At 35.6% G+C, this 15,862-nt stretch overlaps 1 protein-coding gene across 1 annotated transcript in view; it reads left to right on the top strand.

Annotated features, from left to right (window-relative positions):
• The window catches only part of DNAH12 (dynein axonemal heavy chain 12), a gene marked incomplete at its 3' end in the record, with an annotated part of 211,639 nt that overhangs the window by 172,988 nt on the left and 22,789 nt on the right, over window positions 1-15,862 (top strand). The window contains exons 59-62 of the mRNA XM_082663999.1: window positions 3,899-4,071; window positions 8,774-8,914; window positions 13,954-14,112; window positions 14,285-14,429. Of these exons, the coding sequence (XP_082520125.1) occupies window positions 3,899-4,071; window positions 8,774-8,914; window positions 13,954-14,112; window positions 14,285-14,429 (618 nt within the window). The remainder of the gene's footprint in view (window positions 1-3,898; window positions 4,072-8,773; window positions 8,915-13,953; window positions 14,113-14,284; window positions 14,430-15,862) is intronic.

Genomic DNA, 15,862 nt, shown 5'->3' with positions numbered 1-15,862 from the left:
CTATACACAGAAGAAATAAATTTGGAATGAAAAAAATTTTAAGCATACTTTTTATTATTGTGTAGGTAGGGTAAGCTAGTCAGGTTCATTCAAATTTTAATTGACTCTTCACCTAAAACTTAAGTTTGGGAATATGGCTTGCCTCTGTTCCTGGTTGGAACTTAAGATGTGTGAAGGTAATTGCTGGTTAATTGGACAGTAAGTGGTTCTAGGAACTAATAAGGATGATCTTCTGACATTGCCTTGTCTTTTGTCTGGGAGAGAGGTATGAGAGTTGGGAGTGGCAGGTAGAGGAAGGAAGACACATACAATAATGTACTTATTGCAAATTCATCTAACACAGCTAAATGGTATTTTTATATTGCATCTTTTAAAAAATATAATCCTACAGTGTTATGGGTGGAAGAAGCCTTAGCTATTTGTCATCTTTAGCATTTCATAGTTGAGAAAAGTAGGGCCCAGAAAAAGTAGTTAAGGCCCAAGTTCATACAATGAAATGATAATACAGAATGACTTTAGTAGGCTAACTTTACTGATTTTCAGACCTTTCAATCCTCCTTGGCCCACCCAATGAATTAAACACACCTTAATATTGGCGTAATTAAAAAATAAAAAGAAACCTAATAGAAATTTCACTAGTTGCTCAGCATCCTCCTGTTTGCACCCTACCCCATGCACCCCAGTTTTGGGGTAGAGGATTTCCAAAAGGTCTAGGCACCTTTCCCCTTGGGATGGGTTTAGTTTTATATGAATGTGATGGTAATGACTCTCTCTAGCCAGGTGTACTGTTTTGTTTTGTGTTTGTGCTTTTCATTTCAGGAGAGCCAAAAGGAGTAGTGTCTTAGAGTAATATGCTGTGGTAGCCTCCCATCTGGGGACCATGGCTGAGATATTCTATAATGTCTGCCTTACCAATTAATGTTCGTCAGAGCAGAACCCATTCCTCATTTTCCTCTCACCACAGTGTTTTTTCAAAGGGAAGAAAAGACAGGAAGCATTTATCAGCTTATTTCCTATTAGACTCAAAGAGGAAAGTAGATATCAGTATTTATTGGTTCAAATACTTCATCTTACAAAAAGAGAGAAATTTAATCATAATATCTTTTTGACTGGGTCTCATTAATCATTACAAACATAATTTAGAATTCACTATATATTTTGATTTAAAACATGCTCTGTATCTGGCCCTGACTTTTATCCACCCACCTACCCAGATGTAAGATAAACCAACTTCAGAGCAAAGTGTTCCCACATAGTCTAAAACCTGCTTTTCCCTTTTATCCCAACCCATAAGATTAAATAAACACAAACAAAACTTTAAGAATTTGTTCTGGACTTCCCTGGTGGCACAGTGGATAAGACTGCACACTCCCAACGCAGGGGGCCTGGGTTCGATCCCTGGTCAGGGAACTAGATCCCACATGCATGCTGCAACTAAGAGTTCACATGCCACAACTAAGACCCTGTGCAATTAAATAAATAAATATTTAAAAAAAAAAAAAGAATTTGTTCTATAAGTTTCAAAGCCTTCCCTCCCTGCAAAAGTTGTCTTGATTGAAGTTTAGTCTTGTGGATTCTTGGAAAGTATAATATACATAAATAGCACAGCCCCGGAAATTTTTACAAATAATAAATTCTCCTCTTTTAACATCGTGTGCTCACAATGTTTATTTGTTAGAAAATGTCTTGTCCTTTGATTTTAGGCCATTAATGGTAATTAATCAAAACTCTATATGTCTTGAGTTTAGTGTTTCATACTAAGCAGCCAAGTATATATAAATATAACACTATTTATAAATACACTGCAGATTAAGCCTTGGAACCTGAGTTAAATTATTATTTACTCTTTAAAAATAATAACAATATTTGCTAAATGTTTTTGCTTACTGTTGCTGTTAATGGTAAATGGCATTTAGCTGAAAAAATTAAGGGTTAAATAACAGGAGGTTAAAATGAGAATACCAAGATTATGCTTTCTTTTGTAAAAATGTCATTAATTTCCATTGTTGATAACTTTGTTTCACTTATAGTCAAGTTTGAGGTTCAAACCTTACTTTTTAATTGTAGCTACACTGTAATTTGGGGGAAAGTTTGCTTGCAAGGAACAGAAACCTACTCAAATTAGCTTAAATAAAAAATATACAAGGGGATATTTTATTTTCCTAATTATAGGAAGTACATACAGGCCTCAGGAATTAATGGAAAGTATTAAGTTTCTATGCTCTTTGTCTCTCCCTTTCTCTAAGGTTGTGTCGTTCTCATATGTGCTTCTTTCTGCTCCATCCGGAGACCAATTTTTTCTGTAAAACTTTTATACTGTTCCTTCGTACGTTTATCTTGCACATAGAAACCAACTCTGATACCATTACCTTTTAGCACTAAGGCCAAGTACCACCTGATTTCAGTTTTTGATGCTCCTAAAGTTCTCATTCTCTGGCGGGAAAATTAATTAGCTTATTTTGGGTCTGGTTCTATCCCTCCCACCTGATTTAATCAGCTATAAACAGGATCATTCAATATAAACATGGCTACATAGGCACATTTATTCAAGAGAGTCTGTGGCTAGCATTTCCAAAGAAGGGAGAGAGGGTTGGAAAAATGCTCTACATGTTTTTCCTGTAGAATATCAACCTATCAGATTGAGTTGTCATTGGAAGGGCTGTTATCTTGGAGAAATTTTTTCATTTGGGGTTAAATATCTATACCCTTATTCAGCCCAGAAAAGTTAAAAATTTGAGAATTTCACTGTAAAAAGGTATTCTTAATGTATCAAACCATCAGCCAACAAATATTTCTGAATTCCTACTTTGTCAGACTTTGTGCTGGGTTCTGGTACACATGTTGACACCTTAAGCCATACACACATGCACACTTGCTGTCTCTCTCTCCATCTCCCTCTCTATCTCTGACCTATTAAAATAAAAGAGGGTGAGTGACAATAATAGATACATGTCAGATGAAGGCAAAGAATAAGGAAAGATTGACAGTTTTGTATTCCTCAAATAAGAAAGAGATGATTGGTGGGTAGTTACACCTTCAATCTGTAAAGAGATTTTTCTTTCTTTTACCTCCCTTCTTTCCACCCTCTCTTCTTCTTCCCTCTCTCCCTAGTTCTTTCCTTCCTTCCTTTTCCTTTCTTTCTTTTTTAGACTTTTTTTTGGCTGCGTTGGGTCTTAGTTGCAGCATGCAGGAGCTTCGCTGAGGCATGTGGGAGCTTTAGTTGCAATGCGTGGGCTCTTCATTGCGGCACATGGGCGTCTCTCTACTTGTGTCATGCAGGGTTTCTTTTCTCTTGTCTAGTTGTGGCCCGCGGGCTCCAGAGCACCTGGGCTTTGTAGTTTGCGGCACGCAGGCGCTCTAGTTGAGGCGCGCAGGCTCAGTAGTTGTGGTGCACGGGCTTAGTTGCCCTACGGCATGTGGGACCTTAGTTCCCGGACCAGCGATCGAACCAGTGTCCCCTGCATTGGAAGGCAGATTCTTTACCACTGGTCCACCAGGGTAGTCCCTCCCTTTCTTTTTTTCTTTTTTTTTGTGCGGTACGCGGGCCTCTCACTGTTATGGCCTCTCCCGTTGCGCAGCACAGACTCCGGATGCGCAGTCTCAGCGGCCATGGCTCACGGGCCCAGCTGCTCCGCGGCATGTGGGATCTTCCCGGACCAGGGCATGAACCCGTGTCCCCTGCATCGGCAGGCAGACTCTCAACCACTGCGCCACCAGGGAAGCCCCCTCCCTTTCTTTTTTTAATAGATTTTAGCATAGTAAAGCCCTTTGATGTAAACTATGCCTGTATAATTTTGTCATTAAGTTAGGGGATATTTTTAATATAAATTTCATTATATGAAAAATATATAATTAAAACATCTCCTATTTCTTAATCTTGATTTTTCTCTTCTTCTAGATTGCAGAAAAAACAGAACTCAAAATAGCAGAGTCTCGAGAAGGCTATAGACCTATTGCTAAACATTCATCAGTATTATTCTTTAGCATTGCAGACCTGGCTAACATTGATCCCATGTACCAATACTCTCTCATCTGGTTTGTGAACCTTTATATCAACTCTATTCATGACAGGTAAACATTCTCTAGCTTCATTCATGCTCCCTAGGTTGGATTTTCACCATCCTTCCATTTAAAATATATAATTTTTTTCTTACTGTTTATATAACACATATTCACTATAGAACATTACAAAGTATGGGAAAAGTGAAGGAAGGAAGGAAGGAAGAAGGGAGGGAAGGAAGGGGAAGAGGGAAGGAAAGAAGGATGGGAGGAAGGGAGGAAGGAAGGAAGGAAAGAAGGAGAAAGCAAGCAAGCAGGCCTCATTTCTATTTTAAGTTTTGTTTCACTTCTACTCAAGATTTAGGCATAGAGGGATTAGCTTTAGGTCTTTTTGCCCCTCTCTTTTGAATATTTTGATAAAGCACATGACCTATCTTTGCTAGCAACTCCAGTATATCTTTCTCCAGCCTTGAGGTCTCTAAAAAATTTCAGCCCCACATTTCTAATCATTTGCTAGATATTTTCACTTTAACCAATTACTGAATGTGCACAGATTTTGGAGTTAGACTGGAGTAAGCGATTAAATTTCAGTTCTGCCACATAATAGCTGCATGAATACAGGCAAGTCAGCTAACTTTTCTGTAATTGCCTCAATTTTTCTTATCTATAAAATAGGGATAATAATAATACCTACCTTTAAGAGTTGTTATGAGAATTAAAAAGATAATATTTATAGAGTATTTTTAACAATATCTGGTATTTAGTAACTTGTTAAGTAGAATAAAAATATGATTTGAGCCTAGCATATGTGTTCTACATGGGCTTTTGGTAGAACAATCTTTCCTGAGTGATTGAAATCCCTAAACTTTCCCAGTTGGGATTTGGAATTTGAATTAACATACCCTACATGATGTAGGATGTTCAAGTTGAAGAATTGACATAAATGTCAATAATAGGTGTCGAGGATGTGAAGTCATCAGAACCCTCATACACTGCTGGTGGGATTGTAAAATAATGCATCCACTTTGGAAACATTTTTAGAAGTTCCTCAAAATATTAAACATAGATTTGCCGTATGATCCAGTATTTCCAGCAAATCTAGCAATTCTTGGGTATATACTAAAGAGAATTGGATGCATGTATTCACACAGAAACTTACAGTCTTTTTGTTTTTATATGCAAAAAACTATATTCAAAAGTTACTTGGGTTAGTTTTTCCTCCTTTAGTATGATGATGTTTGTTATTCACGTGAAATACAGTTAGGGTAATTTGTTTATTTTTATATTTCATTTTAGAGTTTCCCCCTTTTCCTTGTTGATTTTAATTATATTTTTGAGTACGTAAGCCATCAATATGACTCCAAAAGTAAATCCCATACAGAAGGTCTGCTCAGAGAAGTGTCACTACCCCCTCCCCTTCCATCCCATTCCCATGGATCCAAGTATTACTTTTTAAAAATTAAACTTTTAATTTTGAGATAATTGTAGATTCACATGCAATTATAAGAAAAAATGCAGCAATCCCATGTACTCTTTATGCAGTTTCCTCAATGGTGATGTCTTGAGAAACTGTAGTACAATATCACAACCAGAATATTGATGTTGACACAGTCAAGATACAGAGTACTTTCATCACCACAAGGATACCCATGTTGCCCTTTTATAGCCATACTCATCTTCCTCCCATTCTCTTGCTGACCGTAACCCTTGGCAACCACTAATCTGTTCTCCATTTCTATAATTTTGTCACTTCAAGAATGTTATATAAATGGAATCATACACTATGTAACTTTTGGGAATTGGCTTTTTTTCACCCAATATAATTCTCTGGGGATTCATTTAGATTGTTTACTCCTTTTTATTGCTGAGAGGATTTAATGATATTGATGTACTACAGTTTGTTTAATCATTCACTTATTACAGGACATCTGGGTTATTTCCAGGTTTTGGCTTTTACAAATAAAATTGCTATAAAATGCATGGACAGGTTTTTGTGTGAACATAAGTTTTCATTTCTCCAAGATAACTGCCCAGGAGTGCAATTGCTGGGTCATGTGGTAGTTGCTTGTTTCTTTTTTTTTAAGTAACTGCTAAACTTTCCTAGAATGGGTGTATCGTCTTAGATTCCCATAAGTATTACTGAAAAAATTGAACTAAAAAAATGAAAGCAACGTATTCTTATTGCAAAAGTTTTAAGCATGTAAGAGTATAAAGAAGAAAATAATTATTAGTCATAACCCATCCAGAAGTAATCACTTTTGTCCATATGTTTTCTTACTTTTCTTTTTTTTTTTTAACATATGGATCTTGATCTAGATTTTATGCTTCTTTGAGGCAGGTAAATGTTTCATAATTCTTTATCTCTTACAGTTCCCTCCCCAGCTTAGATTCTCACACTAATAGATATTCAGTAGGTGCTTTTTAATTAACTGATTGTTTTCAGTCATTTGGGAGTACAATAAGAAATTTAGAATTTTGAAAATAGAGAGATGGTGTAAACCATATTTCATTTTCTCATAGAATTATACCCCATTTTTAACATATAGCTTCATACGAAGTTGCACACACACAAAACTGTACAGGGAGGTCCCATGTACCCTTTACCCAGTTTCTCCAGTTCTTACATCTTTTTTTTTTCAGCTGAAGTGTAGTTAATGTACAATATTATGTTAGTCTCAGGTGTACAACATAGTGAGTCAACATTTAAATACATTAAGAAATAATCACGACAATAAGTCTAGTAACCATCTGTCACCATACAAAAGTATTACAATATTATTGACTATATTCCTTATGCTATGTTGCATCCCATGTCTGATTTATTTTCTGACTGGAAATTTGTACCTCTTAATCCCCTTCACCTATATGGCCCCCACCCCATCCCCTCTGGCAACCACCAGTTTGCTCTCTGTATCTATAAATCTGTTTCTGTGTTGTTTTGTTTGTTCATTTGTTTTGTTTTTTAGATTCTACATATAAGAGAGATCATATGATATTTTTCTCTGACTTATTTCACTTAGCATATACACTCTAGTTCCTTCCATGTTGTTGCAAATGGCAAATTTTCTTTTTTTATGGCTAAGTATATGTTGTGTATATATACCACATCTTCTTTATTCAGTCATCTATTGATGGACACTTAAATTCCAATCAAAAAATGGGCAGAGGACCTAAATAGACATTTCTCCAAAGAAGACACACAGATGGCCAAAAGGCACATGAAAAGATGCTCAGCATCGCTAATTATAAGAGAAATGCAAATCAAAACTACAATGAGGTATCATCTCACACCAGTCAGAATGGCCATCATCAAAAAGTCTACAAATAATAAATGCTAGAGAGGGTGTGGAGAAAAAGGAACCCTCTTACACTGTTGGTGAGAATGTAAACTGGTACAGCCACTATGGAGAACAGTATGGAGGTTCCTTAAAAATCTTAAAATAGAACTACCATATGATCCTGCAATCCCACTCCTGGGCATATATCCAGAGAAAACCATAATTTGAAAAGATAATCAGCTCAGTACTTTGTGACCACCTAGAGGGGTGGGATAGGGAGGGTGGGAGGGAGACACAAGAGGGAGGAGATATGGGGATATATGTATAAGTATAGCTGATTCACTTTGTTATAAAGCAGAAACTAACACACCATTGTAAAGCAATTATACTCCAATAAAGATGTTAAAAAAATCAATATGATATACTACATTAATAAAAAGAAGAGAGAGAAAAAAAAGATACGGTATATATGTACAGTGGAATATTACTCAGCCATAAAAAAAGAATGAAATAATGCCATTTGCAGCAACATGGATGGACCTAGAGATTCTCATACTAAGTGAAGTATTCTAGACTGAGAAAGACAAATATGGCATCGCTTGTATCTGGAATCTAAAAGAAAAAGACACAAATGAACTTATTTCCAAAACAGAGAGAGACAGACACAGAAAACAAATTTATGGTTACCAAAGGGGAAAACAGGAGTCAGGGGAGGGATACATTAGGTGACTGGGATTAACATATACACACTACTATGTATAAAATAGATAACCAACAAGGACATACTATATAACACAGGGAACTATACTCAATATTACATAATAACCTATAAGGGAAAAGAATCTGAAAAAGAATATATAGATTTATATGTATATATATAAATGTATAACTGAATCGCTGTGCTGTACACCTGAAATGTACACAATATTGTAAATCAACTATACTTCAATTAAAAAAAAATAATGTTGCAGTAAACATAGGGTGCATATATCTTTTTGAATTAGTGTTTTTGGAGTTTTGTGGTGGGTACATACCCAGAAGTAGCATTGCTGGATTGTATAGTAGTTCTATTTTTATTTTTTTGAGAAACCCCCATACTGTTTTTCATAGTGGGACTATGTACCAATTTACAATCCCACCAATAGTGCATGAGGGTTCCCGTCCAATGATAATATCTTATATAACTATAGTACAGTATCACAACCAGGAAGTTCACACTGGTACAATCCAGAGCGCTTACTCAGATGTCACCATTTTTATTGGGCTGACCAAAAAGTTCTTTCGGGTATTTTCCTGAATAAACTTTTTGGTGAACCCAATATATGCACGTGTGTGTGTGTGTGTGTGTGTGTGTGTGTGTGTGTGTGTAGTTTCATATTTTTAACAGTGGTTATTTCGATAAAATAAAAACAACTTGTATGTTAATTCATATGTTACTTATTTTTTCTTAGTTTTACTTGACTCAATATATTTTCCTTTTTTTTTTAACCTTTCAGTAACAAATCCAAAATTTTGGAAAAGCGCCTACGATATTTAAATGACCACTTCACATACAACTTATATTGTAATATATGCCGATCACTGTTTGAGAAGGACAAGCTATTGTTTTCTTTTTTATTATGTGCCAATCTTCTTTTGTAAGTTACTTGCTTTTTCTTTCTTTTAAAAACTTGCCTGGGGCTTCCCTGGTGGCGCAGTGGTTGAGAGTCCGCCTGCCAATGCAGGGGACATGAGTTCGTGCCCCGGTCCGGGAAGATCCCACATGCCGTGGAGCAGCTAGGCCCGTGAGCCATGGCTCCTGAGCCTGCACGTCCAGAGCCTGTGCTCCGCAACGGGAGAGGCCACAACAGTGAGAGGCCCGCGTACTGCAAAAAAAAAAAAAAACTTGCCTGGAAAACCTAATCAATGGCTTCTCACAGAAGGATATCATGTTTTAGCTCTGCATAATTCATGATTTTACTTGTACATTTCTCTATAGTAGTATTGGTGTTTTGATGTTTGATTTTTAAAATTTGGATCATACAGAAAAGCTCACAAAATGTTCAGGTACAGTTTGGTAAATTCGTACAAAGCAAAAATCTGCATAACTACCACTCAGATCAAGAAATAGAGTTTTCAGGGAATTCCCTGGCAGTCCAGCGCTTAGGACTCGGTGCTTTCACTGCTGGCCTGGTCAGGGAACTAAGATCCTGCAAGCCGTGTGGCGTGGCCAAAAAAAAAAAAAGAAAGAGAGTTTTTAGATTGGCTTCTTTCACTTAATAACACGTATTTAAGATTCTTCTATGTCTTTTCATGGCTTGATTGTTCATTTCTTTTTAGCACTGAGTAATATTTCATTGTCTGGATGTACTGTAGTTTATCTATTCACCTACTGGAGGACATCTTGGTTGCTTGCAAGTTTTGAAAAGTATGAATAAAACTTCAGGTTTTTGTGTGCACATAAGTTTTTAACTTATTTGGTTAAATACTAAGAAGTGTGATTGCTGGATCATGAGTAAGAGTATGTTTAGTTTTATAAGAAACTGTATTCCAAGAGATTCCATGCAGCATCTCAGCATTTTTAGGAATCTTGGCTTGTGGTCCTTGATGTCCTGAATGTTGAAACTGACCCACACTCTGGAAAAAGCAAAAACTCGGGCCAGAACATATTGGGCAGGGGAAGGTGCTGAAGGAGCACCTTTATTTTCTCACTCATGGGACCATTAAAATATTAAAAGAGTTTTCTTCTTGACTAATATTTTCTCTGTGAAAATTACTTTGAAAATGGGTCCTAAGTGAAAGTCTAAATCCATTCTGCATCACAGATCCCAGAAGAGGCTCAACAAGCATATAGGTTACATTCCTTAATCCATTGCATTCTACCAGCAATGAATGAGAGTTCCTGTTGCTTCACAACTTTGCCAGCATTTGGTCTTGTCAGTGTTCTGGATTTCACCATTCTAATAGATGCGTAGTGTAATCTTGTTTTAATTTGCAATTCACTAATGATATATAATATTGAAAATATTTTCATTTGCTTATTTGGTATCTTTATATCATTTTTGGTGAAGCATCTGTTAGGTCTTTTGTCCATTTATTAATCAGTTTGGTTGTTCATCTTTTGTTGTTGAGTTGGATGACAGTCCTTTATCAGATACATCTTTGGGAAATATTTTCTCCTAGTGTGTAGCTTGCCTTCTTATTCTCTGTCTTTTGCAGAGCAAATGTTTTAAATTTTAATGAAGTCCACTTCATCAATTCTTTTTTTCATGGATTGTGCCTTTGGTGTTGTATCTAAAAAGTTATTGCCATACCTAAAACCTCCTAGATTTTTTCCTATGTTATCTTCTAGGAATTTTATAGTTTTGCATTTTACATTTAGGTCTATGATCCATTTTGAGTAAATTTTTGTGAAGTGTGTGCGTGTGTGTTTATATATATTTGTTTATGTTTTTCTTATTTTCCTTTCTTACACAAAGGGAATACACTGTAAATGTTCTTGTGCACCTTTTTCTATTAATATAAATGTAAGTCACTCAATAGAGATAGCCTCTTTTTTTCAGCTTTATTAGGTGTAATTGCCACATTATGCAATTCCCCCATTGTAAGAATACAGTTAGATGATTTTTAGTACATTTATATAATTGTGCAACCATCACCAAAATCCAGTTTTAGAACACTTCCATCATCCCCAGAAGTTTCCTTTTGCCAGTTTATTCAATTCCTGCTCTTGCTTCCAGCCCCAGGTAATACTGATCTGCTTTTTGTCTCTATAGTTATTCCTGTTCCAGAAATTTTATGAGTGAGACATTAGATGGCCCAGAATATGATCCATCTTTGTAAATGTTCTATGTACTCTTGGAAAGAATGTATATTTTGCTGTTCTTGGGTGGAATGTTCTAAAATGTCAAGGAGGTCAAGATGGTCCATATATCATCTATATCTTTATTGATTTTCTATCTACTTGTTCAGTTATAGAGAGAGAGTTGGAATCTCTAACTATAGAGACTTTTCCTTGCAGTTCTATCAATATTACTGTGTGTTTTGATGCTGTTATTAGATGTATAAATGTTTAGGACTGTTACGTCCTCTTAATAAATTGACTTGACTTTTTAAAATCCCTGGTAATATTTATTGCTCTGAAATCTACTTTGTATGATATTATTGTAGCCCCTCCAGCTTTCTTTTGAATAGTGTTAGCATGGTATATATTTTTCCATACTTTTACTTTTAACCTATTTGTTTTATATTTAAACTGTGTCTATAGACAGCATGTAATTAGGTCTTACTTGTTTTATCCAATCTGATAATCACTACCTTTAATGAAATTGTTTAGACTATTTACATTTAATGAGATAATAGAGTTATGTTTAAATCTACCATCTTATGATTTATTTTGTTTTGCCCATCTTTTCTTTGTTTCATGTTTCCTCATTTTCTATTTTTTTGGGAACTTAGTGTCTGTTTTATTTATTTTTTTAACCTGTGGGTTTTATTTTTATTTATTTACATAACAGGTTCTCATTAGTTATCTGTTTTATACATATTAATGTATACATGTCAATCCCAATCTTCCAATTCATCCCACCCCCCTTCCCCCCTTCGTGTCCATACATGTGTTCTCTATGCCTGTGTGTCTATTTCTGCCTTGCAAACTGGTGCATCTGTACCATTTTTCTACGATATTTCTTTTTCTCTTTCTGACTTACTTCACTCTGTATGACAGTCTCTAGGCTCATCCACGTCTCTATAAATCTATTTTTCTTTAAATTGAGTATTTTTATGATTCCATTTTATCTCCTTTGTTGGTTTATTAGCTATAATTTTATGTTTTATTATTTTAGTGATTTGTTTAGGGTTATAGTATACCTTTGAACTTATAGTCTATCTTCAGGTAAAATTATACTACTTCATATATATATAAGAACTGAAAACAATATACTTTTAACTTTCCCCTCATAGCTTTTGTTTTATTGTCATACATTTTACTTGTATATATGTTATAAAGCCCACAGCATGTTGTTATTTTGCTATAGTCAATTACTTTTTAAAAGAGACATAAGTAACAGAAAAATGTCTTTTATGTTTATCTACTAGTTACCATTTCTGATGCTCTTTATTCTTTTTTGTTGATTCAAATTTCCATCTACCTGAAATTTCCTTGAACATTTCTTATAGTGTAGGTCTACTGGTAATGCATACTTTCAATTTCTGTAAATCTGAGAAAAAGTCAGTGAATTTTTCTTTCAGATTTTAATTTTTTATCTCTAGAAGTTTCATTTGGTTATTTTTTATTTTGCCCACTTCTCTCTTCATTATGTTCATGTTTCACTTTCACTCCTTCAGCATGTTTATAATAGCTCTTTTAGCATTCTTATCTGCTTGTTATATCATCTCTATCACTTCTACATCGCATCTATGTACTGACTTTTCTCCTGGTTATGGATGTTGTGAATTTTACATTGGTAAGTGCTGGGTCTTTTTTTTTTTTTTTTTAACATCTTTATTGGAGTATAATTGCTTTACAATGGTGTGTTAGTTTCTGCTTTATAACAAAGTGAATCAGTTATACATATACATATGTTCCCATATCTCTTCCCTCTTGCGTCTCCCTCCCTCCCACCCTCCCTATCCCATCCCTCTAGGTGGTCACAAACCACCTAGCTGATCTCCCTGTGTTATGTGGCTACTTCCCACTAGCTATCTATTTTACCTTTGGTAGTGTATATGTGTCCATTGCCACTCTCACTTTCACAGCTTACCCTTCCCCCTCCCCATATGTTCAAGTCCATGCTCTAGTAGGTCTGTGTCTTTATTCCTGTCTTACCCCTAGGTTCTTCATGACCTTTTTTTTTTTTCTTAGATTCCATATATGATTATAGATTTCTTAGATTCCATATGTTAGCATACGGTATTTGTTTTTCTCTCTTTTCTTAATTGCTTTAAAGAGCACTAGACTTTACTTTTGCAGGTACTTAAATTATACTGAATTCATTTGACCTCTTCAAGTCTTATTTTTAAGATTTCTTATGACAGTTTTAGAGTAGACTTTATTCTACAGCTAGGTTAGCTTCACTACTAAAGTATCTCCAGTGTCACCACTGAACTCCTCTGGTGTTCAATAAAAATTCAACTCTAGTTGGCAATAACTCATATATTCACTCCTGTGTGAACTCTGGTAACTACTTAGTTTGCAGCTCCCCAGATATTCTTTGCCTGTCGTCCTGGGGTTTTACCCTACTCATACATAACTCAGCATTTAGCAATAGAATAAAAAGGATTTCTGTGCAGATTTCTGGAGCTCCTCATCCATGTATCTTCCTCTCTTCTGGTACTCTGCCCACAAATTGCAGCCACCTTAGCCTTCCTTAACTCTGATCTCTGTCTCTTCAACTCAGCAGTACTCTTAGATTCTGATTTGATTACCCTCATGCTTTGTAGTCTGAAAAGTGCCTCCTGGCGGTTAGCTGAGGCAATCATGGGGATCACCTTGTCTCCCTTTTTTTCATGGCCCACAGTCCTGCACTAGCTATTATAATTTCTAAAAACAATTGTTTATTTTTTTTTCCAGTTCCTAGTTGTTTATAGCAGTAGGGTAGGTCAGTTCTGATTGTTTTATCCAGGCTATATAAGCAGAAATTGACTTCATTCAATTTTAAAACAACAATTTACAGCAGTCCTTATTTTGGGAACACAGGGCAAAGAAAGAGATTGAATACCAGGAACTGATGTTTCTTTTAACTGGAGGTGTAAGTCTTAAGAGTTCTGAGAAAAATCCTGATCCAACTTGGCTACAGGATAAAAGCTGGGAGGAAATCTGTCGTGCAAGTGAATTTCCTGCGTTCAAAGGACTCAGGTAATTGTTTAAACACAATGACTTAGCATTGAATAGTAACAGGTAAATTTGTAATCTAGTGATTTTTAAAAAATATTTCTATAGCTGTCTTGATTCATCTCCTCATTCAACAATCTCTTTTTAAAATTTTTTCCCAATGAAAGGATAATCATTAAGCTTTTCTTTCCATTAGGAATCATTTTTGTGACAATATAGCTGAATGGCGGGAGATCTACGATAGTAAAGAGCCACACAATGCTAAATTTCCAGCACCAATGGATACAAGGCTAAATGAACTACAGAAAATCATAATTCTTCGGTGCTTAAGACCTGATAAGGTAAAAGACAAATGTGTTCTATTTGGAACCCAGATAATTTGCCATTTATGAAGTACTAGGTTTAAAGTTATTGTTATTTGGTACTTCAACCTTTATTTCAGATGCTCATGTGGGTTCATTGAGTTCCTTGGATCTGTAGGTTTATAGTTTTCCTCAACTTGAGAAAAACTTTGGCCATTATTTCTTCAAATACTTTTTTCCCATGATTCCAATTAAATATACGTTAGACTGCTTGATATTATACCATAGGTGACTGATACTCTGTTAATTATTTTAAAATCCTTTGTATCACTGTACTTCAGTTTGGACAGTTTCTATTGCTATCTTTAAATTTGGTGATTTCTTCTTTTGTAGTGTCTAATCTGCTATTAATTCCATCCAATTAATTTTTGTTTCAGCAACTGTATATTTCATTTACAGAACGTTCATTTTGTTCTTTTTTATATATTCTATTTCTCCTTTCATTCTGTTTATACTTTTCTTTAAATACTTGGAAACAGTTATAATAACTGTTTTTAAATCCTTGACTGCTAATTCCATCATTTCTGAATCTGTTTCTATTGACTGATTTTACTCTTGGTTATAGATTATATTTTCCCACATCCTGGCATGCCCAATAATGTTTGATTGGATGCTCAACATTGTTTATGATTTTGATTTTGTCATCTTCCTTTAAAGATTGTTGACTTTTGTTCTGCTGGTTCAGGATTAGCAAACAACACCTCTGGGCCAAATCTAGCCAGTGACCTATTTTTGTCCAGCCCATGAACTGTAAATGATTTTTGCATTTTAAAGGGTTGTTTTAAAGAAAAATAATAGGGCTTCCCTGGTGGCACAGTGGTTAAGAGTCTGCCTGCCAATGCAGGGGACACGGGTTCGAGCCTTGGTCTGGGAAGATCCCACATGCCGCAGAGCAACTAAGTCCGTGCACCACAACTACTGAGCCTGCACTCTAGAGCCCACAAGCCACAACTACTGAGCCCACATGCCACAACTCCTGAAGCCTGCACGCCTAGAGCCCATGCTCCGCAACAAGAGAAGCCACCGCAATGAGAAGCCCATGTGCAGCAACGAAGATCCAATGCAGCCAAAAATAAATAAAATAAGTAAATTTTAAAAAGAAAAGAAAAAGAATAAGCAGCAGAAATTGTATGTGGCCCACAACACCTAAAATATTTACTATCTAGCTCTCTATAGAAAAGGTTTACCTACCCCTTTGACTATACAGTTAAATTCAGATTGCTCCTTTCAAAGATTGTTTTAAGATTTGTTAGCGCAGGTATAGAATAGCCTTTACTCCATGGATAGTTTAGTTCCATGGCTAAAGTGTGGTCCTTCTAGGGCCTTTACTGAATGCCCCAAGTGATCACCAAGGACTCTCCATTGTGGCTACTGGGAACTTGAATGATTCCCAGCCTTTCATGAACTCTGGT

Source organism: Grampus griseus, assembly GCF_964374135.1.
Source record: "Grampus griseus genome assembly, chromosome: 10".
In the NCBI taxonomy this organism is placed as follows: Eukaryota; Metazoa; Chordata; class Mammalia; order Artiodactyla; family Delphinidae; genus Grampus; species Grampus griseus.
This window is presented reverse-complemented; position numbering and strand designations above follow the sequence as displayed.